At 37.2% G+C, this 25,900-nt stretch overlaps 1 protein-coding gene across 2 annotated transcripts in view; it reads right to left on the bottom strand.

Annotated features, from left to right (window-relative positions):
* ZNF704 (zinc finger protein 704) overlaps positions 1-25,900 on the bottom strand; it is a 237,991-nt gene that overhangs the window by 166,953 nt on the left and 45,138 nt on the right. For both annotated transcript variants that reach the window (XM_045896328.3, XM_064588169.1), the window contains exon 2: positions 25,470-25,711. In XM_045896328.3, coding sequence (XP_045752284.1) covers positions 25,470-25,711 — 242 coding nt within the window. The remainder of the gene's footprint in view (positions 1-25,469; positions 25,712-25,900) is intronic.

The following is a 25,900-nucleotide window of genomic DNA, read 5'->3' as shown; positions in this document are numbered from 1 at the left end:
TCTTTGACTTAGATGGATTTCAAACATCTTCATAATACTACTTGTAAAAACATCAGTTATTCACGACTGGGAGTCATTCTCCCTTTAGAAGACATTCTGGAATCATGCTGCAGATTTTTCACAGCTAAATGTTCCCTGGCCCACAGATCCTGAATTGTCCTCTCCTTCCTGGGATGCTCCTTCCTCCTCCATGACCCTTAAGAAATATTGGTGTAGGAAGCCACCGTTCCACCTTTATCAGTGTGGGGGAGGAATTCTCTTCATGTGTATTTGGGTGGAAAAAAGAGAGACAGCACTGTCTCGGGCATAAATGATAAGCTGGGCTGAAATGTCTAATTAAGAGATGCTTTATTCTAAGGCTGCACAGTCTGATGAGGTGCCACCAGCCACACGAGACTATCGTTCACTCAAAATGCACCCAGTCCAAATTGAGATGTTCTGTAAGAGTAAAATACACACTGGACTTGGAAGACTTAGTATATGCGAAAAGAATGTAAAATATCTCACTAATAACTTTTTATATTGATTACATGAAATAATGAAGCACAACCTCAACTCCCAGTTTTGGGAGGCTCGCCACAGCATCACAGTTTGGCCTCGCCTGCCATGCCCATAGGCCATAACCCTGACCCTAGCATGGCTTCTGAGGGGTCTGGCCCCAGAGGCCTGGGTGCAAAGCCCCAGGGACTAGGGACACCTGAACAATACCAGAGGACTCAGCCTGTCACCCAGAAGGAAACAAAGGCATTGGACTCCGGAACGGATTCAGAGCAGGAGAACTCTCGACACCCATTCCATCGAACTCCCTTTTCAGCAGCCCCCTGACCTCAAACCCTGACCCTGACATTCACCCTACCACCGCCCTCAACTCAGAACCCCGGCAATCTCACCATAGTGCCCTCAGATCGGGCCTGACATACCCCTGGGCCCTACCCCGAACCCTAGGTTGGCTTTGGAGGGGTCTGTCCCCAGAGGTTTGGATCCAAAGTCCATGGATTGGAGACTACTGAGCAATACCATAGGATTCAACTTGCCACCCAGATGCATTCCGTGAAATTTGGACTCAGGGAAGCATTCAAAACAGGGGTATTCTGAATGCCAAACCAAGAGATCCCTAAATTCAGCAGCCCCCGGGCCTCCAACCCTGAGTCTAGCACTCACCCTGACCCATGCCCTTAACACAGAACCCTCAGAAGCTCGACACAGGCCGGGAGATCAGGACTGCCATGCCGCTAGGCCTTACCCCTAACCCTAACATGGTTTCTGAGCGGTCTGTCCTGGCGGCCTGGCTCCAAAGCCCCAGGGATTGTGGACACCTGAGCAATACCAGAGGACTTAGACTGCCACGCAGAAGAAATCCGTGCCATTTCGAACTCCGGAAGGGATTTGGAGCAGGAGAACTCTACATTCCATCCCAGCAAAAGGCCAATTTCAGCGGCCTCCTGGCCGCAAACCCTGAGCCTGACACTCAGCATGAACCACACACTCAACTCAGACCCCCGGGACACTCGCCAGACAGAGGCAGATCGGGTCCGGGTTGCCCGTAGGCCCTAAACCTGACCCTAGCATGGCTTCTGAGCCACAACCTCAACTCCCAGCCACGGGATGCTCGCCACAGCATCACAGATTGTGCTTGCCTGCCATGCCCCTGGCCCCAGGCTCCTTAATCCCCATCACCTATTTCACCCATCCTCCGACCCACCTCCCCTCTGGTAACCATCAGTTTGTTCTCTATAGTTAAGAGTCTGTTTCTTGGCTTGTCCCTCTCTCTTTTTCCCTTTGATCCTTTATTTTGCTTCTTAAATTCCACATATGAGTGAAATCATATGGTATTTGTCTTTCTTTGACTGACTTATTTCGCTTAGCATAATACTCTGTAGCTCCATCCATGTCATTGCAAATGGCAAGATTTCATTCTTTTTTATGGCCAAATAATATTCTGTTATTATATATACCACATCTTCTTATCCACTCATCTATTGATGGACATTTGGGCTATTTCCATAATTTGGCTATTGTAAATAATGCTGCAATAAACATAGGGGTGCATGTATCCCTTTGGATAAGTGCTTTTGTATTTTTTTGGGTAAATACCCAGGAGTGCAATTACTGGATCGTAGGGTGATTCTATTATAGCTTTTTAAGGAAGGTCTACTGTTTTCCAGGGTGGCTGCACCAGTTTGCTTTCCCACCAACAGTGTGAGAGGTTCCTTTTTCTCCCCATTCTTACCAACACTTGTTGTTTCTTGTGTTTTTGATTTTAGCCATTCTGACAGGTGTGAGGTTATATCTCATTGTAGTCTTGTTTTTCCCCAATGAAGAGTGATGTTGAAACTCTTTTCATGTGCCTGTTGGCCATCTGTATGTCTTCTTTGGAGAAGTGTCTCTTCATGTCTTCTGCCCAATTTTTAGTTGCATTATTTGTTTTTGGGGTGTTTTTTGGTTGAGTTATATCAGGTGTTTATATATTTTGGATACCAACCCTTTATTGGATAAGTCATTTGCAAATATCTTCCCCCATTCCGTAGGTTGCTTTTGAGTTTTGTTGATTGTTTCCCTTCATTGGGCAGAAGCTTTTTATTTTGATGTAGTCTCAGTAGTTTATTTTTGCTTTTATTTCCTCTGCCTCAGGAGACCTATCTAGAAAAATGTTGCTATGGCCGATTTCACAGACATTTCTGCTTATGCTCTCTTCTAGGATTTGTATGGTTTCAGATCTCACATTTAGGTCTTTAATCCATTTTGAGTTTATTTTTGTGTACGGTATAAAAAAAAAAAGTGGTCCAGTTTCATTCTTTTGCATTTAGCTGTCTAGTTTTCCCAACACCATTTGCTGAAGAGACAGTCTTTTTCCTGTTGGATAGTCTTTTCTGCTTTTCAAAGACTGATTGACCAAATAATTGTGGGTTCATTGGGTTTTTCATTCTGTTCCATTGATCTCTGTGTCTATGTGCCAGTACCATCCTGTTTCTTAAAAATATATTTTTAAAAGTTTTAATTTAAATTCCAGTTAATATACAGTGTAATATCAGTTTCTGGTATACAATATAGTGATTCAACACTCCCATACATCACCCAATGCTCATCACAAGTGCATTCCTCAATCTCTCATCACTTATTGAACCCATCCCTCCACCCACCTCTCTTCTGGTAACCATCAGTTTGTTCTGTATATTTAAGACTCTGTTTCTTGATTTGCCTCTCTCCCTCTCTCTTTTTTTCCCTTTGCTTGTTTTGTTTCTTGGATTCCACATATGAGTGAAATCATACAATACCATACTGTTTTGATCACTACAGCTTTGTAATATAACTTGAAGTCCAGAATTGTGATGCCTCCAGCATTGCTTTTCTTTTTCAAGATTGCTTTGGCTGTTTGGGGTCTTTTGTGGTTCCATATAAATTTTAGGATTGTTCTAGTTCTGTGAAAAATGCTATTGGTATTTGGATAGAGATTACATTAAATCTGTACATTGCTTTGGGTAGCACAGACATTTTAACATTTGTTCTTCCAATCCATGAGCATGAAATGTCTTTCCATTTCTTTGTGTCATCTTCAGTTTCTTTCATCAAAGTTTTATAGTTTTCAGAGTATAGATCTTTCAACCTCTTAGGTTTATTCCTAGGTATCTTCTTATTTTTGGTGCAATTGTAAACGGGATTGTTGTCTTAATTTCTCTTTCTGCTGCTTCATTATTTGTGTGTAGAAATGCAACAGATTTCTGCACACTAATTTTGTATCCTGAGACTTTACTGAATTCATTTATCAGTTTTAGTAGTTTTTTAGTGGGGTCTTATTGTGGGTTTTCTCTATATAGTATTATATCATCTGCAAATAGTGAAAGTTTGACTTCCTCCTTCTGTTTGGATGCCTTTTATTTGTTGCTGTCTGATTGCTGTGGCTAGGACTTCCAGTACTATTTTGAGTAAAAGTGGTGAGAGTGAACATCCTTATCTTGTTCCTGACCTCAGGGAGAAAGCTCTGTGTTTCCCCCTGGAGTATGATGTTTACTATAGGTTTTTCATATATGGCCTTTATTATGTTGAAGTATGTTCCCTCTAAGCCTACTTTGTTGAGGGCTTTTATCATGGATGGATGTTGTACTTTGTCAAATGTTTTTTTCTGCATCTATTGAAGTAATCATACAGTTTTTATCCTTTCTCTTACTGATGTGATGTATCATGTTGATTGATTTAAGTGTACCGAACCACCCTTGCCTCCAGGGAGTAAGTCCTACTTGATCGTGGTAAATGACTTTTTAAAATGTATTGCTGGATTCGGTTTGCTAGTATTTTCAAATGTGATTCTTTTTAAATAATCATGACCAACATCCTATTTCCTTATTGTTTGCCTTTCTGTGATCAAAGTAGAATACAAAATCTATATTGGCAGAAGGAGGTGGAGAGTGAGAGGGAGTAGGAATCCAATGATTTCTACTACATGTGTAAATTTTGAACAGTGTAGGGAGGGAAGATGTTCCATGAAATCTAAACACAAACCAACGGTGCAGAGGCAACTTATGGCACTGGCAGTATGAAAGCGAGTAACGACACACCTAAGCATTCTGGAACATTCCTATATGCCAGTCTGTGTAACAAAGCCAGTGGCCCACCCAGCACAGTAGGTGCTCCTGGTCCCCTGAAGTCTCCGATGTCAAATCTCCATTTTGTTGCCGGAAATGGTATACATTTATTCATTACCCAAGGACTCTTTGGAAGTGATGTCTACAGTGCCTGAACATCATACGTTTAGTATATTACATCCTAACTACCCAATGGATCCAGAGATATATTCTTCATTAATAGCAAAGTGACACAAATTATTAATTCTTTTAAAAATTCATAGTAATGACCAAAATCCAAAATTCACAATGCAATTCTAAATAGGTGGTATATTCTAATTTGGCACTATGTGTGCTTATAATAAAGGGATATGGCACACAACTGTTGGAAATTGAGTAATTTTAAACGTCATATTTAAGGTCAACACAAAGATGTATATAAAGTTTTCTTTCAAACACACATGCATACACACATACACACACACACACCACACACACACAACCTGAGCCAAATGTGTATCACAAAACACAAGCTTTCCTAAGTTATAACTACGAATATAAAGATAACATCAATCAATGTTATCAGTGTTAGTATAAGAAAGAGGACTGCTGGTTTAGAAAGGTTTACGGTCTTACCTTACTAATTTCCTTCAGATTTTAGTAGGATATTTGGAGAGTAGAGTTGCAGCATATGTGCATTTAAATTACAAAAATTCAACTTAAACTCTAGGCACTTGGAAGAAAAAGAGAGCTACTTAAACAAACAAACAGACAAAAACAAACAAACAAAAAAACCCCACAACAGAAATTCCTCCTCATTCCATTGAATGAAATTTTGTCCCAGAATAAGAAGAGTGAGAAGAATGGTCTCTTTTTCAATTTGTTTTAGATCCCAAGTCTTTCATGGTGGGTTCTGGTCTCACAGGTGTTTGAAGATACTCTAAAAGAATAATTTTGTCTCGACTTAATCTTGACTTATTTGTTGACTTTAGAATCTGAATCCCTGGCAAGATTGTTGCTGATGCCATAATGTGTTTCACTAAATCATAATATCAATTATATTGGTTCCTAGCATTTTCCTGTCTCCATCCCTCTCCTTGCATGATTATATTTAAGTTTCAGAAACATCATTTTGGCTGCTGCATGACACAGAGACTGTAGCAAGAAAACTGGAACAACAGTTACTTGCTGACCTGAATTACTAAAATGATGGGAAGGGACAGAAATGGATAAAGGTTTCCTGGAAAAGATGGTCTTTAGAGTTATGGAGATTGCTTCAGTTCTGTATTAGCGTTTCTCCATCATAGGTAGGTATGTTTATAGTCCCCTGCCAATATATTTTTTAAGTTTTTATTTAAATTCCAGTTAGTTAATGTACAGTGTGTAATATTAGTTTCAGGTGTACAATTCATACCTGATTCAACCCTTCCATACATCACCCGGTGCTCATCACAAGTGCACTCCTTAATTCCCATCACCTATTTAACCTATCCCCTCACCAATATATATTTAAAAAATATATGTTCAAGAAGATAAGCTTAAATGAACTTTTAACCTTTTCTCTTTTTTTCAGTAGTTTCATATTGGCTACAGAGTTTGTGACCTAAAAAGTTTTTAACGTGTTTCATTAAACATTTGCTCCAGGAACTGCTATGCTTCTAGAGATTCAGAAGTAATGTCTGCAATCTTGTCTATGTCTCACTTAATTCCAAATTTGACACAGGAATCTTTTCTATAACACAAAGCAGAAACTATAGACAACACCACTGAAAACACTAGCCAAATTAGCTCACAATTTCCCATTGTACATGTAGGATATTGTTTTTAGCTCGGGTCATTTCCCAACTGTGAACTTTCAAAGGTTAATGCATTTCTGAAGTTCCTTCTAGACTAGACAATTCCCAGAATGGCATCTTACAAGGAGAAGATGATTTTATCTTTTCCAGCATGTGACAAATATGACATCATTGTATTTCAAAAACCCCACGAAACAAACAGTACGTTATGGTTCATTTTTTTCCAACAGCAAATGAACAATCTGGAGTATTCTAATAAACTGCTGTTAGGTCTAGGAATATTTTTGGCCAAATTTCTCTTTTTTCTTTGTTACAACTGGTTCGCTAATAGATTTCTTTAGCTTTAGAGTTATAATTAGAAGACAGTTACTACTTTGCATAATCAAATTGTAATTGCTGTTTGGGTGAAATCCAACCAATTTAAGCATCAGCACTTCCAAAAAAAAACAATGTCTGGCAAAAAGAGAATAACAAATGCCATGCTCTAATGATCTAGGTTATCTAATAACATTTGCCTAACTGTTGAGGTTTTTTTAGAGGCTAGATAACAAGTGAGATTAGAATTATCAATGTATTTAGGGCATCACATTTGTAAGTGATAATAAATGATTGTTTGCTGATAAACACTAATGGTGGTAATGAAGAACAAAAAATTCACTTGGGGTCAGAAACCAAGCTTAGTCTTAGGTCTGTCATTTGTTAAATGTGTGCTCCTGGGTATATCACTTAACATTTCTATCTACACATTTGTAAAATGGGATTTATGATACCTTACTATGACAGACATCTGCCAATTTTTTGGATGCCCAGTGCCTTCCTGTGTCTGAGGAATTTCCAAGCACACACAGCTCTCATTTTAGAAATCAAAAAGCCCAGTTGCAAGCTCTGGTTCTGTAGAATGAATGAACATAACCATGTTTCTGGCTGTCCACTCTCCTGTCCACTTTCTAACGTGGTTCTCCAGCCTTTCCAGAACTGTCAGTCTTTCAAAAAAAAAAAAAAAAACTCCATCCTTTGTTAAATCAGCCATTCATTTTCTGTTCCTTACAACCAAGAAGCCTCACTTCTACTTCAAAAATATATCTCAAATCTGTCCACTTCTCTTCATCTGAACTGTTACCCCACTAGTCCAAATATCCATATCTTTTCTGTACTAATGCAGTAGCTTCTTGACTTGCTTCCCTGTATCCATTCTTGCCCTCTTCTAACCTGATCTATGTGTAACAGGTAGAGTGATCATTCCTAAACACAAAAGGAATCATATCATTCTTCTCCATACACTCCTTCTCACTGACCTAACTGTATAATTTAAAGATTTTTAACACAATCCAATATAGCTCCATATGATTCAGCTTCTTCAGATTCTGTCCACCTCTCCAACCTCATCTCTTGCCACGTTCCCCCAGGCTCTGTGCTCCAGCCACACCAGCCCTTCTTTCTCATCGTGGGGCTTTCCTGCATGCTCTCCTCTACCTGGAATACTTTCCTCCCAACTCAATCTGGTTCTTTCTCAGCCTTCAGGTGTCAGCTAAAGGGTACTTTCCTTAAAGAGACCTTTTTTTATGCCTCCGCCTACATAAGTGTTTCTGTTTATGGTCCTCATAATTTCCTGTACATTCCATTTATTAAAATTATTAGAATTTATAATTATGTATTTATTTGTATATTACTTGTTTAGAATCTTTCCTCAATTCTATGAGAGTGGGAAATATGTCTAACTTATTTTACCCTGTATTCCAGTATCTGGTACATAAAATCCACTTAGTTAATAAATATGTTGAATAAATTAAAGAATGAAATGGTCTTCTGGTGACTTAGCACTAATAGACACTTTACCAGGTCACTGTTATTCATATCATCTTCTTGGTCTTACTGGAACTGAATTAACATGGCACTACTGATTCTCACCAGAAGTATATATGTGTATATATACTTTTACATTCATGTTAATAGATGCCATCCACAACCTATTAGCAAGGTATACAACTAGCTTATTTTTGGTTATAAGCCAGTTAATAGAGTTAGAGTCAGAAAAACATGGTTAAACTTTTAGTGAGTCTATAACGAAAATGCTGCATCTGTGAGTGTACTAACAATGGTAAGCAAGAAACTTTTTTTTTTTCTAAAGATTTTATTTATTTATTTGACAGAGAGAGAGAGAGAAGAACAGGGGGGGAGAGAGAAACAGGCTCTCCGCAGAGCAGAGAGCCCGATGCTGGGCTCGATCCCAGGACCCTGAGATCATGACCTGAGCCGAAGGCAGACACTTAACCGACTGAGCCACCCAGGCGCCCCAAGAAACTTCTTTTTCTAAATATTCACAGTGAGACCCTTAGAAACAGGAAGGAAGAAAAGAAAACAGGTTACCTTTCATCTTATTTTTCTTGATCCTATCCTAAATGGATCCACAATTGCTTATGGTGGGCCAATAACCTTGGAAACCTACAAGCAACCAGTAAAATTTCTTTTTAAAGTTGTGAGGTGGCAGCTATTGTTTTTGACTGTTCCAAAGATTTCCTTCCTTTTTTCCATTTTCCAAGGATAGGCACATGACACAAGTTGGTCACGGACTCTACCCCCTGGGTATAGTGATGGGTTCAGGAATGGATGGCACTGACAAAAGCTGGGATAATCAGAGTCCTTACTAAAAAAAATATTTTTTTTTTTTTGGTGGACATAAAGGGGAAGATAATCTCTTGCATCTGGGCTCACTGTGAACCTCTTACCTCTGGGCAAGTGTTAGATGGCAGAAACAAACAAACAAATAAACATCTGGTACTTCTTCTGTTCATCTTCTCTACCAGGTAGAGAAAGCCATCGGTAATGCAGAGAAAATAGGGGGCAGGCAAAGAAAGAGACTCAAAGATATCAATATGTAGATAAACATAATTTTTGTTTAAAAATTTTTAAAGGATAATTGATTATACTACCAAATTTTAAAGAAGAAGTAATACCAATTATTTATAAATTCTTCAAAAAATATAAGAGAAGGGAACACTTCACCCCTCATTCTCCAAGGCCAATATTATTCTGATAATAAAACCAGATAAAGACATCACAAGAAAGAAAACTACAGACCAGTATTGCCTATGAACATAGATGCAAAATCGTCCACAAAATACTAGCAAACCAAATCAGGCAATATACAGGAAGGATTATACCCTATGACACTTATCCTAAGAATTCAAGATTGGTTTAATTTCTGAAAATCAATTACTCTAAAATGTAGAACATAAGAAAGGACAAACATTATGTGATCATTTCAATAGATATAGAAAAAACATTTGACAAAATTCAATACTCTTTCATTAGAAAACACTCAACATGTTAACTGGGAATGGAAGGGAAATTTCTCAACCTGATGAAAGGCATCTACCAAAAATTCACAGCTAAAATCATTGTTAATGCAAAAAACTAAATGCTTCTCTTTAAGATCAAGAACAAGATAAGATGTCCACTTATATTCCACATTGTCCTGGAGGTTCTACTGAGGGCAATTAGGCAAGAAAAAGAAATAAAAGGCATCCAGATTGAAGAGGGAGAAGTAAAACTATCTATATTTACAGATGACATGATCTTCTATACATAAAATCCTAAGGAATCCACAAAAACTGTTCAAACTATTAAATGAATTCTGTGAGGTTGCAGGATACAAGATTAATATGCAAAAATCGGTTTTATTTCTATTCACTAGCGATGAACAATCTCAAAATAAAATTAAGAAAATGATTTCATTTACAATAGCAACAAAAAAATAAAATACTTAAGAATAAGTTTTTAGAAAGAAGTGAACAGAGTCCAAGATGGCAGAGGAGTAGGAGACCTTAGTTTTGTCTAGTCCCCGGAATTCAGGTAGATAGCTATCAAATCATTCTGAACACCTGAGAACTCAACCAGAGATCTAAGAAAAGAATAGCTGCAACTCTACAAATAGAAAAGCGACCACTTCCTGCAAGGTAGGAGGTGTGGAGAAGTAAATCAGAGGCGATATATGGGAAGACAGACCGCGGGGGAGGAAGCCTCAATAAGCCAGTACCAGAAAGTGATATAGTAGTGAAATGCAAAATCTGAACTTTTATAAGTCTACTCTGGTGAAGGATGACCCTGCCTGAAAGGTGCTCAGGTGGTGAAACGGGGTGGAGTGCTGGGTGGGATAGTGTGGTCTCAGGATCCTTGGGGTCACACGAAGACCAAGGGTGCCTGAGTGCAGCAGGGCTCCCAGGCATCAGAGCGGGGAAGCCAGCTGCAATCAATGAGCCCAGGAGTGGGCTCTCAGCTCGGGGTTGCCATAAACTGCAAACTATGGCACCGTGGGTGACTGCTCTCTGGACAGGGGCCCAACAAACAGCAGAACCAGCGAGAACTCCCTTCCTCCCTTGGAGTGTGCCACAGGAGTCTGCAGGGTTTGAAGACGCTAAACGGGGTCTTGTGCCTGAGATAGAAACACTTGTTCACAGGCCGGGCGAACATGGAGTGCAGAAGGAGACCAGGGAGACAGGAGTGATTGACTGCTTTTCTCAGGGCACACTGAGGAGTGGGGCACCAAGCTTTTGGTTGTGGGGCCAGAGATTGGGAGGCTGCCATTTTTATTCTCATCCCCTAAAAGTACATGGAAAGCCTTCAGGGAACAAAAACACATAGAAGAAACTGGAGCAGATTACTTAGCCTGGCCCCCTGGCAAGGGTGGTGCAATTCCACCTCCGGCCAAGACACTTGAGAATCAAAGCAACAGACCCCTCCCCCAGAAGATCAGCAAGAACATCCATCCAAGACCAAGTTTACCGATCAATGAGAACAGCAAAACCCCAGCGCTAGGGGAATATAGCACATAGAATTTGTGGCTTTTTCCACATGATTCTTTAGTCTTTCAACTTTCATTTTTTTTTTTTACTTTTTTCTTTCCTTTTTCAACCAATTTCTTATTTTATCAACTCTTTTTAAAAATCTTTTTTAATTTTAATTTTTTCAGTTACATTCTATCCCTTCATTGTATTTAATTTTATTTTTGTATATATATAAGTTTTTCTTTCCTTACAATTTTGGGATGCAGTTTCTTCTAACAGACCAAAATACACCAAAAATCTAGTGTATGACTCTGTTCTATTCACCTGCCTGATCATATTTCTCTTTTTTGTTTTTGTTTTTTTCTCCTTCCTTTTTTTTTGTTTTTTGTTTTTTTGTTTTGTTAAAGTCTCTTTTAATTTTCATCTTTACAATTATATTCTATCCTTTCAATGTATTTAATTTCATTTTTGGATATATAAGTTTTTTCTTTCTTTCCAATTTTGAGATGTAGTTTCTTCTAAGAAACTTAGCAAAATACACTCAGGACAAAGTGTATTCCTCTGTTCTGTTCACCTGTCTGTTTATATCCCTTCCTTTTTTATTGTTGTTGTTGTTTTCTCCTTTGTTTTTTCTTATCTTTTAATTTTCATTTTTACAGTTACATTCTATCCTTTCATTGTATTTAATTTTATTTTTGTACATATATAAATTTTTCTTTCTTTACAACTTTGGGATCTAGTTTTATAAAAAACAGACCAACATACACACAGAATCCAGTGTATTGCTCTATTCTGTTCACCTGTCTGATTATATTCTTTTTTTTCTTTTTTTCTTTTCTTTTTTTAATTTTTGGTTTTGGGTCCTTTCTGATTTGTTTAGTGTATATCACTCTGGGGTCATTGTTCCCATTTTAGGATTTTGTTCTCTCATTCATCTACTCTTCTCTGGACAGAATGACAGGACAGAAAAACTCACCTCAGAAAAGAGAACAAGAGGCAGTACTGACTGCCAGGGACCTAATCAGTATGGACATAAGTATGATGTCAGAACTAGAGTTCAGAATAATGATTATAAAGATACTAGCTGGGCTTCAAAAAAAGCATAGAAGACACTAGAGAATCCCTTTCTGGAGAAATAAAAGAATTAAAATCTAACCACGTTGAAATCAAGAAGACTATTAATAGAATGCAATAAAAAAATGGAGGCTCTACTGCTTGGATAATGAGGCAGAAGAGAGAATTAGTGATACAGAAGACCAAATGATGGGGAATAAAGAAGCTGAGAAAAAGAGATAAACAACTACTGGATCATAAGGGGAGAATTCGAGAGATAAGTGATACCTTAAAGGGAAACAATACTAGAATAATTGGGATCCCAGAAGAAGAGGAAAGAGAGAGAGGAGCAGAAGGTATGTTGGAGCATATTATAGTGGAAAACTTCCCCAATCTGGGGAAGGAAACAGGCATCAAAATCCAGGAGGCCCAGAGAACCTCCCTCAAAATCAATAAGAATAAGTCAACAACCCGACAGGTAATAGTGAAACTTGCAAATCTCAGAGACAAAGAGAAAATCCTCAAAGCAGCTCGGAACAAGAGGTCTGTAACCTACAAGGTAGATTGGCAGCAGACCTATCCACAGAGACCTGGCAGGCCAGAAAGGACTGGCATGATATATTCAGGGTGCTAAATGAGAAAAATATGCAGCCAAGAATACTTTATCCAGCTAGGATGTCATTTAAAATAGAAGGAGTGATAAAAAAACTTCCAGGACAAACAGAAACTAAAAGAATTTGTGATCACCACATCCACCCTAAAAGAAATATTAAAAGGGATCCTCTAAGCAAAGACAGAGCCCAAAAGTAACATAGATCAGAAAGGAACACAGACAATATACAGAAACAGTCACTTTACAGGTAATATAATGGCACTAAATTTATATCTTTCAATAGTTACTCTGAATGTAAATGAGCTAAATACCCCAATCAAAAGACACAGGGCATCAGATTAGATAAAAAAGCAAGACCCATAGATATGCTGTCTACAGGAGACTCATTTTAGACCCAAAGACACCTCCAGATTGAAAGTGAGGGGGTGGAAAACCATTTACCATGCTAATGGACATCAAAAGAAAGCTGGAATGGCAATCCTTATATCAGAAAAATTAGATTTTAAACCAAAGACTGTAATAAGAGATGAGGAAGGACACTATATCCTACTTAAAGGGTCTATCCAACAAGAAGATCTAACAATTGTAAATAGTTTGCTCCTAACATGGGAGCAGCCAATTAATAACAAAATTAAAGAAACACATTGATAATAATACAATAATAGTAGGGGACTTTAACAAGCCCCTCACTGCAATGGAAAGATCATCTAAGCAGAAGATCAACAAGGAAATAAGAGCTTTGAATGACACACCAGACCAGATGGACTTAATAGATATATTCAGAACATTCCATCCTAAAGCAACAGAATACACATCCTTCTCAAGTTCACATGGAACATTCTCCAGAATAGATCACATCCTGGGTCACAAATCAGGTCTCAACAGGTACCAAAAGATTAGGATCATTCCCTGCATATTTTTGGACCACAATGCTTTGAAACTGGAACTCAATCACAAGAGGAAATTTGGAAAGAACTCCAATACACGGAGGCTAAAAAGCATCAAGCAGGAAATTAAAGAAGAATTTTAAAAATTCATGGAAACAAATGAAAATGGAAAACACTACTATTCAAAACCTTTGGGATGCAGCAAAGGCAGTCCTAAGAGGGAGGTATATAGCAATACAAGCCTTTCTCAAGAAACAAGAAAGGTCTCAAATACACAACCCAACCTTACACCTAAAGGAACTGGAGAAAGAACAGCAAATAAAGCCTACGCCCAGCAGGAGAAGAGAAATAATAAAGATTAGAGCAGAAATCAATGAAATAGAAACCAAAAGAACAGTAGAACAGATCAACGAAACTTGGAGCTGATTCTTTAGAAGAATTAATAAGATTGATAAACCCCTGGCCAGACTTATCAAAAAGAAAAGAGAAAGGATCCAAATAAATAAAATCATTAATGAAAGAGGAGAGATCACAACCAACACCGAAGAAATACAAATGATTATAAGAACATATTATGAGCAACTATACACCAACAAATTAGGCAATCTGGAAGAAATGGATGCATTCCTAGAGACATATAAACTACCAAAACTGAACCAGGAAGAAATAGAAAACCTGAACAAACCCATAACCAGCAAGGATATTGAAGCAGTAATCAAAAATCTCCCAACAAACAAGAGCCCAGGGCCAGATGGCTTCCCAGGGGAATTCTACCAAAGAAGAATTAATACCTATTCTTCTGAACTATTTCAAAAAATAGCAATGGAAGGAAAACTTCCAAAATCTTTTATGAGGCCAGTGTTACCTTGATCCCAAAACCAGACAAAGACCCCACCAAAAAGGAGAATTACAGACCAATATCCCTGATGAACATGGATGCAAAAATTCTCACCAAAATACTAGCCAATAGGATCCAACAGTACATTAAAAGGATTATTCACCATGACCAAGTGGGATTTATTCCTGGGCTTCAAGAGTGGTGCAACATCTGCAAATCAATCAGTGGGATACACTACCTAAATAAACAAAAGGACGAGAACCATATGATCCTCTCAAAAGATGCAGAAAAAGCATTTGACTAAATACAGCATTCTTTCTTGATTAAAACTCTTCACAGTGTAGGGATAAAGGAACATGCCTCAATATCATAAAAGCCATGTATGAAAAGCCCACAGCAAATATCATTCTCAACGGGGAAAAACTGAGAGCTTTTCCCTTAAGGTTGGGAATACAACAGGGATGTCCACTCTCGCCACTGTTGTTCAACATAGTACTGGAAGGCCTAACCTCAGTAATCAGACAACAAAAGGAAATAAAAGGCATATGAATTGGCAACAAAAAAGCCAAACTCTCACTCTTTGCAGATGACATGATACTCTATGTGGAAAACCCAAAAGACTGCACCCCAAAATTGCTAGAACTCATACAGAAATTTAGCAAAGTGGCAGGATATAAAATCAATGTACAGAAATCAGTTGTTTTCCTATACACAAACAATGAGACAGAAAAAAGAGAAATTAGGGAGTTGATCCCATTTACAATTGCACCCAAAACCATAAGATACCTAGGAATAAACCTAACCAAAAAGGCAATGGATCTGTACTCAGAAAACGATAGAAGACTCATGATACAAATTGAGGAAGACACAAAGAAATGGAAAAACCTTCCATGCTAATGGATTGGAAGAACAGATATTGTTAAAATGTCTATGCTACCTAGAGCAATCTACACATTCAGTGCAATCTCCATCAAAATGCCATCAACTTTTTTCACAGAACTGGAACAAATAATCCTAAAATTTGTATGGAACCAGAAAAAACCCCAAATAGCCAAAGGAATGTTGAAAAAGAAAAGCAAAACTGGTGGCATCACAATTCCGGACTTCCAGCTCTATTACAAAGCTGTCATCATCAAGACACTATGGTACTGGCACAAAAACAGACACATACATCAATGGAACAGAATAGAGAACCCAGAAATGGACCCTCCACTCTATGGTCAACTAATCTTTGACAAAGCAGGAAAGAATATCCAATGGAAAAAAGACAGTCTCTTCAACAAATGGTATTGGGAAAATTGGACACCCACATGCAGAAGAATGAAATTTGACCATTCCCTTACACCATACACAAAAATAGAACTCAAAATGGATGAAAGACCTAAATGTGAGACAAGAATCCATCAAAATCCTACAGGAGAACACAGGCAGCAACCTCTTTGACCTAGGCCACAGCAATGTCTTGCTAGACATGTCTCCAAAGGCAAGGGAAACAAGGGCAAAAAGGAACTACTGGGACTTCATCAAGATAAAAAGCTTTTGCACAGCAAAGGAAACAGTTGACAAAACCAAAAGGCAACTTACAGAATGGGAGAAGATATTTGCAAATGATATATCAGATAAAGGGCTAGTATCCAAAATCTATAAAGAACTTATCAAAGAACTGGAAGAAATGGATGCATTCCTAGAGACGTATAAACTACCAAAACTGAACCAGGAAGAAATAGAAAACCTCAACACCCAAAGAACAAATAATCCAGTCAAGAAATGGGCAGAAGACATGAACAGACATTTCTCCAAAGAAGACATACAGATAGCTAACAGACACATGAAAAAGTGCTCCACATCACTCGGCATCAGGGAAATACAAATCAAAACCTCAATGAGATACTACCTTACACTGGTCAGAATGGCTAAAATTAACAAGTCAGGGAATGACAGATGTTGGCGAGGATGCGGAGAAAGGGAACCCTCCTACACTGTTGGTGGGAATGCAAGCTGGTGCAGCCACTCTGGAAAACAGTATGAAGGTTCCTCAAAAAGTTGAAAACAGAGCTACCCTGTGACCCAGCAATTGCACTACTGGGTATTTACCCCAAAGATACAAATGTAGTGATCCAAAGTGGCACATGAACCCCAATGTTTATAGCAGCAATGTCCGCAATAGCTAAACCAGGGAAAGAGCCCAGATGTCAATCGACAGATGAATGGATAAAGAAGAAATGGTATATATATATAATGGAATATTACACAGCCATCAAAAATGAAAAATCATAGGAAACAAACTGAGGGTTGTTGGAGGGGAGGGGGGTGGAGGGATAGGGTAACTGGGTGATGGACATTAAGGAGGGCACATGGATGTAATGAGCACTGAGTATTATATAAGACTAATGAATCACAGGCCTGTACTTCTGAAACCAATAATACATTATTTGTTAATTAATTGAATTTAAATAAAAAATGTTAAAAAAGAAACATTTCATAATAATAAAGAGGTCAATTCATCAAGAATACATACCAATTCTAAAATTCATAAAACAAATTCTGATAAACTGAAAAGATAAAGAAGTAGACAAAATCAGTAAAGAGGTAGACCAAAAAAAAAAAAAAATCAGTAACATACAGAACCAGTAGTCACAAGTAGACAAAAAAAATCAGTAACTATGCAGAATTCTTGAATAACATTATGAAAGAGAAAAAGTAGTAAAGCATGTTTTAAAAAAAGAAAAATTAAGCTGGCAAAAAATTCTAAACATGTCAGTTTAAGTATAATGAATGCAATGAGTTAAGTATCTTATTTCAAGAATATGCTATATATTTCTGTTTTCTGGATTGTTTTCTCAATTATTAACAATAAGAAGAAAAATGTATTATGCTTCTTACTTTTTACAATGAAAGTTAATTCTATTAATCTAATTTTAAGAAGAAACAACCAAACAAAATTTGGAAGGTACACATAAAGAATTGCCTAGAAGGAGTTATTATTGGGATGCCTGGGTGGCTTAGCGGTTAAGCATCTGCCTTTGGCTCAGGTCATGATCTCAGGATCCTGGGATTGAGTCCCGCAGGTCCTGGGATCAAGTCCTGCATTGGGCTCCTTGCTCAGCAGGGAGCCTGCTTCTCCCTCTGCCTGCCGCTCCCCCTGCTTGTATTCTCTCTGACAAATTAAAAAAAAAAAATCTTTAAAACAAAAAAAAGGAATTATTATTGCTAAAAATAGAAAAGTATTAAATGTTAACGATAGAAAAGAAGAAAGATCTTCAATTAATGATTATAATTCTACTTTAAGAAGCTAACAAAACAGGGAACTTAAAGTCAAAATAAGCAGAAAGAAGAAAATAACAAGGATGAAGAAAGAAATCAATGAAATAGAAAATGGGCAAACAACAGAGAAAACCAATATATACAAAGGTTGCTCTTTGAGAAGAGCCACAAAATTGATAAACTGCTGGTTAGTTGGTTAAAAAAAGGAAGACAATACAGTGACCAATATCAGAAATGAGAGAGGGAAGATTACCATAGAATCTACAGATATTAGAAAAAATAAGGCAATGTTATGAACAATTATATGCTAATAAATTTGACACCTAAATTAGTGTAATGGGTAAATTTATTGAGAGATACAATTACAAAACTGACTCAAAAAGAAACATAAAATCTAAATAGCATTATATCAATTTTAAAAATTGAATCTGTAATTAAAAACACTTCCATAAAGAAAACCCCAGGTCAAGATGGCTTCACTGGTGGACCTATCTTTTAAGGCAAAATTATACCAGATCTACAACAAACCTAGAAGAAAGGGAGAAGGAGGGAACACATTCTAAGATATTTTATGAGGCTATCATTAAACTTACATTAAAATCAGACAAAGAGATCCAAGTAAATAAAGTGACAGGTCAATGGATGGAAATAAATGAATCTTAACTGAATTTTAGCAAAAATGGATCTTTCAGTATGTAAGGGGGTGGTGTAAAGTTCACTCAATGTCAAAGACCAATCAATATAATTCAACATATAATAATTTCTAAAAGTATGCTCATGTAAATTGATGCAAAAATTTTTGTTACTATATTCAACATCTATTGAAGAGAAAAACTCTCAGCAAATTAGGAAGAGTACTTTCTTACTTTCATAAAAAATTTAAGCATACTGACAATACCACGTGTTGGTGAATACATAAAGCCACTGCAGCTCCCATACATTACTGGTGGGAATGTAAAATGGTACAACTACTTTGAAAAAGTTTGGCGTTTTTTTTAAAGGTTAATATACAATGGCCATATGACCCATTAATTCAACTCTTAGGTATTTAAAAACGAATACATATTCCACTCAAAAGCATACCCGGATATTCACAGCAATTTTATTCCTAATAAACCTAAACTGGACACAACTCAAATGTCCATCAGAGGTGAATGGATAATCAGATTATCATATAATCACACAATGGAATACTCTTTGGCAATAGAAAGTAACACACTACTGACAAATACAAAAGAAAAATACAGTAAATCTTAAAAAAAAATCATGCTGAGTGAATGAAGATTCCTGAAAATACATCGTGTATGTTTCCATTTACATGAATTCTAGAGAAGACAAAACTAATCCATAGAATATTGGCTGCCTAGTGCTGAAGGTCAGAGGACAGGCTGACTGGGAAGGGGCACAATGAAACTTTTTTAGGAGGATGAACATTTTCTGTATCTTGATTATGGCATTAATTATATGGGTACATATATTTGTTACAACTCATTAAAGTGTTTATTTAAGTGGGTGCATTTTCCTATGTGAATTAGACCTCAATAAACTTGATTTAGAGATAAACTGAACAAATATCCACAAATTGAATAGTTATAGGAAAAGCAAAATTCTACCTAATAGTTTATTAGATGAGGTAAGTTACTGTAAGTTACTGTTCTAATGAAAATGCTATTATGAAAAGATTGAGTAAGGGTTTCCTTTATAATAAGAAATAATAGAAAATGCAATGATAGTGTCTCTCTCTGAGAGGCATAGATAACTAATTATGTTATTAAGTATAAGTCTTAATTAATGAACATGAATGATTATTCTACTCAAAGTAAATTTATGAGGCAAGACATAGATGTATTCATCAGCACAAGCAACCTATATTAATTTTCCTAGAGCAGCTGTAACAAATCACCAAAAACTGGGTGGCTTAGAACAACAGAATTTTATTGTCTCACAATTTTGGAGGCTAGAAGATGAAATCAAGATGTCAGGGAGTCATATTTTCTTAGTCCTTTTGTGCTGCTATAACAAAATACCATAGACCAGGTAGCTTACAAACAACAGAAATTTATTTCTCACTGTTCTGGAGCCCGGGAGTCTGAGATCAGGGTGCCCCATGATTGGCTGAGAGTTGTCTTCTGGGCTGCATACTTGTATCCTTACTTGGTAGAAAGGGCAAGGGCGCTCTCTGAGCCTCCTTTACAAGGGCACTAATCCCATCCATGATGGCTCCACCCTCATGACCTAATCAGCAGGCAAAGTCCTTACCTCCTAACGCCATCACTTTGGGCATTAGGTTTCAATGAATGAAACTGGGAGGGGACACGTTCAGACACATTCAGACCATAGCACTTTCTCTGGGGGGAGAATTATTCCATGCCTTTTTCTTAGCTTCTGGTATTGCTGCAAATCCCTGGTGTTCCCTGGTCTTTAGACAAATCAATCCAACTTCTGCCTCCATTGGCATTCTCCCTGTGTGTCTTTTGTCTCCTCTCCTTTTTTCTTCTATGGATACAAGTCATACTAGTTTACAGCCCACCCTAACGACCTCATCTTAATTTGATTATATCTGCAAAGAGCTTATTTCCAAATAAGGTCTCATTCACAGGTACTGGGGGATTAGGATTTTGTCATATCTTTTGGGGGACACGATTTAATCCATGCCCGCTCCAGATATCTGGCACACACAGACCAAAAACCTTTATTTTTATTACCATCATTTATACTCTCTCACAATTTACAACTCTTACAATTTCTTAGTTCTGACATGAGTGTCCTGTACTTGTTTCTCCTTGTTTCTCTTTTGGTAAATGTCTACCTTGTTTACTATAAAATCAGCTTTTACAAAACTGTTTACTTTAAAAGCAGCAGATTTCAATTAATACATGCCAAGAAATACTGCATACAATCTTTAAAATATATAGAAATATGAGAGCGGTCCTCATGAACCGTGTAAGGGAGTCAGCCAGGGGCACCCCAAGCAACTCTCCACAACAGGCAGAATTAACATGGGTGGAAGTTTCTCCTCCAACACGTCCTTCATGTTCTCTTTTCTGAGACTCACAGATTTTACCACCATGCCTAGTTACCCTCTGGGTCAGTTCAAACACTCAAACTCTTCTTGCACTATGAAAGAATTTGGTGTTAGCAACTACATTCAAGCAAGCCAATTCACCAGAAGTCTCATGTTACTCCAACAGCTTGGCACACATTCCAAGAACGGAAAAATTCCTTCCAACTACTTTTATGCCTCACATCCCTGGCTAATCTGTAAGTTCCCTATTCTGGATTTCAACTCTTTCTTTCTTTCTCTCCAGATTTCCACCACTAATCTGGGCATGGTTCATTTATTATCTGCACCCAGGTTCATCATCTTTGTCGAATCAGGCTAAAATCACTGTCTTGGCTAATGAATCACTGAGCTCTGCCCACAAAAAACCTCTGACTGGCATTTGTCTTACTTACTGACCTTTGGCCTCTTATTCATTTCTTGAGCCAAACTACAGAATTGGAATTCCTTTCTGGATGGACTCTTCAAGAGCTCACACCCCTTTCTCTTTATGCTCTTAAAGTTCATTTTTCTCAACTTTCCATAGAAATCAAGACAGCTAGTATTTTTCCCTAGATACCAAAAAATACTTAAGATGACATATCTATAATTAGTAACTCCTCTCTCTCCATTCACAATCTCTTTTGGAGGGGGCTGTTGTCTTTTATAACCAGGCATTACTAAGTGAATAAGTGATAAAAACTTCAGAGAGAGATGATTCCTTTAGAGACTGTTGTTCCCAGTTAGCACTGACACTCCTGGTAACCCCCGACCCCAAACTATTGCTCCCCAATAATCCTTCAAGTTGCAAAGAATTTTTTTTCTGTTAATGATAAATCTTTAGTTCAAAGAAACACTATTCATTCACATGCACTCTCACACATTTGTTTTAATTAAAGATTTTTATTTATTTATTTGACAGACACAGAGAGAGAGCACAAGCAGGGGGAGCGGCAGAGGGAGAGGAAGAAGCAGGCTCCCCCATGAGTAGGGAGCCTGATGCGGGGCTAGATCCCAGAACCCTGGGATCATGTCCTGAGCCAAAGGCATATACTTAAGCGACTGAGCCACCCAGGCGCCCCTCTCTCACACACACACTCTTGCTCTCTCTGCTTAGTTTTCTCCATTGAAGAACTTGGAATACTCTGAGTACCTCAACTCTATAATGCACGCACTCACCCCCATCTTTATGACCCCCTCCAAAAGAAAAGACTTTTCCTTCCTAAAACTGATCAAGCAACATCCCACAGGTAAGTGGACTCTACTGCATTTATATAACGCAGGACTCCTGATGGCTTTGCCAGGCAGTCTAGGACACTTCCACCCAACCTTCCCTGGCTCTCTCCCTCACTGGGCTCAGACCTGCACCACAGCCTCACTTGCATCTCCCTCCTTCCCTGCCCCTTGCCCCATCCCTTTTCTTCCACAGGTATTTGTCCCAATAAAATGCTTGCATTTAATCCTGCCTTGGCATTTGCTTCTTGGAAGACCCAGCCTGACACATCGGGATTAATAACTTATTTAATATTATATTTCCCTGAAACTAGCAACTTTTAAATGGGTCCTCAGAAAATGGGTAAACAAACAGGGATTTTGTAAAGTAGATCTCAGATACAGAGTTCCTCCTTCTCCATTCCATTCACCCCCACCTTGAAAAGGAGACTAACAAAAAAAAATAAGGCTTTTGAATAGTTGTATCAAATTAATAGCTTTCCTAATATTAAGAGATTCTTCTTTATGTACAAATTCATCCAGTTCTAATAAGAAGGGAGCAAATTAGGAACTGTTCCTTGAAATTAGCTACTTAGGTGTCTGTTTCTATGATTTAACTATAAGCTCCTAGAGGGTTGGCATCCCATTTCATTCATTTTTTTTACTGAGTACTGGATTCGTAGCAAGTACTCAATAAATAATCTACTGAATGGAAGCAGGAAATGCTCAATCACAGTGAAGTATAAAGATGGGGACGATAGTTCCTAGACCCTTCTATGGATATGAAAAAACATAAAATATATCTATTATCTTCATTATATAAACCATAGAAAATAAACTTCAAGTTCCATTTTACAAAATATAGAAAGCAAACATCAACAAAAATCTTAACTATAGTGGGAATAAGAAAAAGATAAAGTGAGAAAGATTATAAAGAATTTATTTTAAACTGTTGAGAAACTCTAACAGTGATACTCTTTTGGTCAAAAATGGTTATCTTGCCTTTCTAAGAACTGTCTAATACATAACATCTGGATTTAGGAGAGTAAGTTGCAACAGTCATGTGGCTAGAGCCATAGATTTTATTTTTATATATATATATATATATATATGCTATGTATACTGTATATTATATAAAATATAGATTTCTTTCTACCAATAAACTTCACCCTACTGTAGACATATTCAAACTTCATTATTCATACACTGCCGACAGACAGAATTATGTTTCTCCAGAACAAAAAGTCCTGTATCTTCCTACCATGTCAGGTAAAGGAGTTTCTTTACAACAAAATATTGATCCACGTAGATGATAGTGGAAAGTTGACATTTACAAAATATTTCCATGACAGCAAATGGAAATAGAACTAAAAGAATTGAGAGTTAGATAATTAGACCCCACAATTTCTGATTCCTTCATTGTCATTAAGAAGAAGAGCAATTTATTTCACCAACTGTTGGCATATTTGTGATGATTAAATTCTTACTATAGCAATGAAAACAAGTGTATCAGTGGAAATCTCAAACAATGAAGCTTTAACTAGTATTTCCCATAATAGATGAATACGTCTAAATTATACCTCGTCATTGAGGAATTTTTGCTGTACATTAATGGATTTAAAATCTAATTAACTTCCCTATACTCTTTAAGAACACTACAATAACACTGGCCTGACTCATAACTTTTAAGTACACTTAGTGAACTGGAGAAAGTGGAAAAAATATTCCACATACCAGAGGCAGAAAAAGCAGAAAACATTTTTCTTCCTTTCCTTTTCATTATTTTCCCCCAGAACCTATTGCAAGTGGGGTGAGATTAAAGACAAAAGATATATCTGAAACAATCTACAGTAATTTAAAATGATTAATTCCAGGTCTTTTAACATATAAAATGCTCCAGTGGAAATTTTAGGTAGAGTAAATCCTGTCGAACTGCAAGTTGTTACTGAAGTATCTGACATCGGGAAGTCTAATTTTTGCACTACAACCTTAGGAAGAAAATAAAACCATAGCTCTTCACATTTCAAATTAACGTCATTTTTCCTATGAGTCAACCAAATAACAGATATGAATTGAAGTACCTACCAGTTTTAGGGTATGATAAAACATTTCATGATGACTCCCCAGTTAAAGGAACTAATCCTAAAGAATTTAACATGTGCTTTATATGAAAAAATTAGAAAAGCAAATAATTCTAAGCAGTTAAACAGAAGTAATGAATATATGAAAATTTTCAACTGAAGGTTAAGAAAAACAAGGAGACCTATAATTTTAGAAAGTATAACAAATTTGGTAGCAGAATAGAAAGATATGTAATTTTCTAGAAGAGATATTTTTTATTTAATATAGTAAGCAATGAAATTCTAATTATAAAAAGTGAGTAGGTAGAAAAGAAACATTTATTCCTTTCCCAAGGATACTATTTTCCTAGTTAGCTGTCTGAAGCCATTCAAACGAATAGAGTACATCTCAAAAAACTGTTTATGAAATTTCATTATAAATGGCTTTGGTAACAAAATATATTATACATACTAAAAATAAGCAAGCTTTCATGCTATAGCCTTTTCTTTCTTTTCTTCATCCAACAAATATTTATGGAGCTCCTAGCACATAGTTAAGCATTATTCTAGAGCTACGGATACAGCATGAACAAGATGGACTAAAATCCTGGCCAACATGGAACTTACTTTCTAGGTGAAATAAATGACAAGCAAGAAAATAAGTAAAAGGTCTAGTATGTTTCATTCTACTTCTATTCTATTGTCATTCTGCCATAATATTGTCCTCTGATTTAATGCTATTGGATGTAGTTTAAGTAAAATTATAATGTGATAAAAGCCTTTTGATATTTCCATAAACCCTCTTGGCCCGGTTCTAAGGTAGATCTGTCTTAAAAGAATTATCATGATATAAACCAGGGATCACCAAACTTCTCCTGTAATGAGTCATATATAAATATTTTAGGCTTTGCAGACCACCTATGATCTTTGTTACATGTTCTTCATTTTTTTTAACCCTTTAAAAATGTAGAACCACTCTTACCTCACAGGCTATACAAAAACTTGCCAGGGCCTGAATCTGGCCTACTGCCATAGCTCTCCAACCTCTGCCCCAAATCTGAGTATCCCTGCTTTAAGTGGCTAGGTTTTTTTTACATTTATTCTTTTGCTCTTTATTATTCATTTTCCAAAATTTAATAAAACATTCTTTCCTAGAGCTACAATATTTCCAACCAGAGCAGCCTCAAAGTCAGTTCCAAGGAGCAGGCCTACCTGCTCTATTTCACACAAGCAACAGAGAAATACTCTTGGCAAAAAACCCTTCCTAAGTCTATATGCTTTAGAGAGATATGGTGGTGGAGGTTGTAGATGCTCTCCACTGACTTCCTAGGGCAGACACACAGAAAGTCTAATGTTCCCTTACCTTGCTGGAGGAACATCAATATTGGAAGAAACAACTTTCCGTTTTTGCTCAAGGAGACAGATGGAGCGAGTGTTTTCTTTTTCATGGTCAAGGGCTCGGTTGGCTTTTTTGGTGTCTGCTGTTTTCACATCTTCCTCCATGGCCAAGGGAAACAAGTGTTGATGAGACATTTTTTTACTAGAGTCACGTTTTAAGTCCTCTGGTTGAAATGTGAAGGTCATTTCCCGCTTAATGCTCCCCACCTGTGAAATGAAACACAAAAATTCTTATTCGCCCAGAACATCAGCTTTGCATAACTATATGCAGATGACCCTAGAAAAGAACACAGATTGGAGACCTCCTTGTTCATGTTAAAATTTTATAGTTTAAATGAAAAAAAATGTAACATAAAAATAAGATAACTGACATTACAAAGTAATAGACATTTGATG

This window comes from Mirounga angustirostris, unplaced genomic scaffold, assembly GCF_029215605.1.
Source record: "Mirounga angustirostris isolate CCGP_5_RB_7025 unplaced genomic scaffold, mMirAng1.0.hap1 SCAF_4, whole genome shotgun sequence".
NCBI classification, from domain to species: Eukaryota; Metazoa; Chordata; class Mammalia; order Carnivora; family Phocidae; genus Mirounga; species Mirounga angustirostris.
The sequence above is the reverse complement of the archived record's forward strand: the minus strand, read 5'-3'. Positions and strand labels throughout refer to the sequence as shown.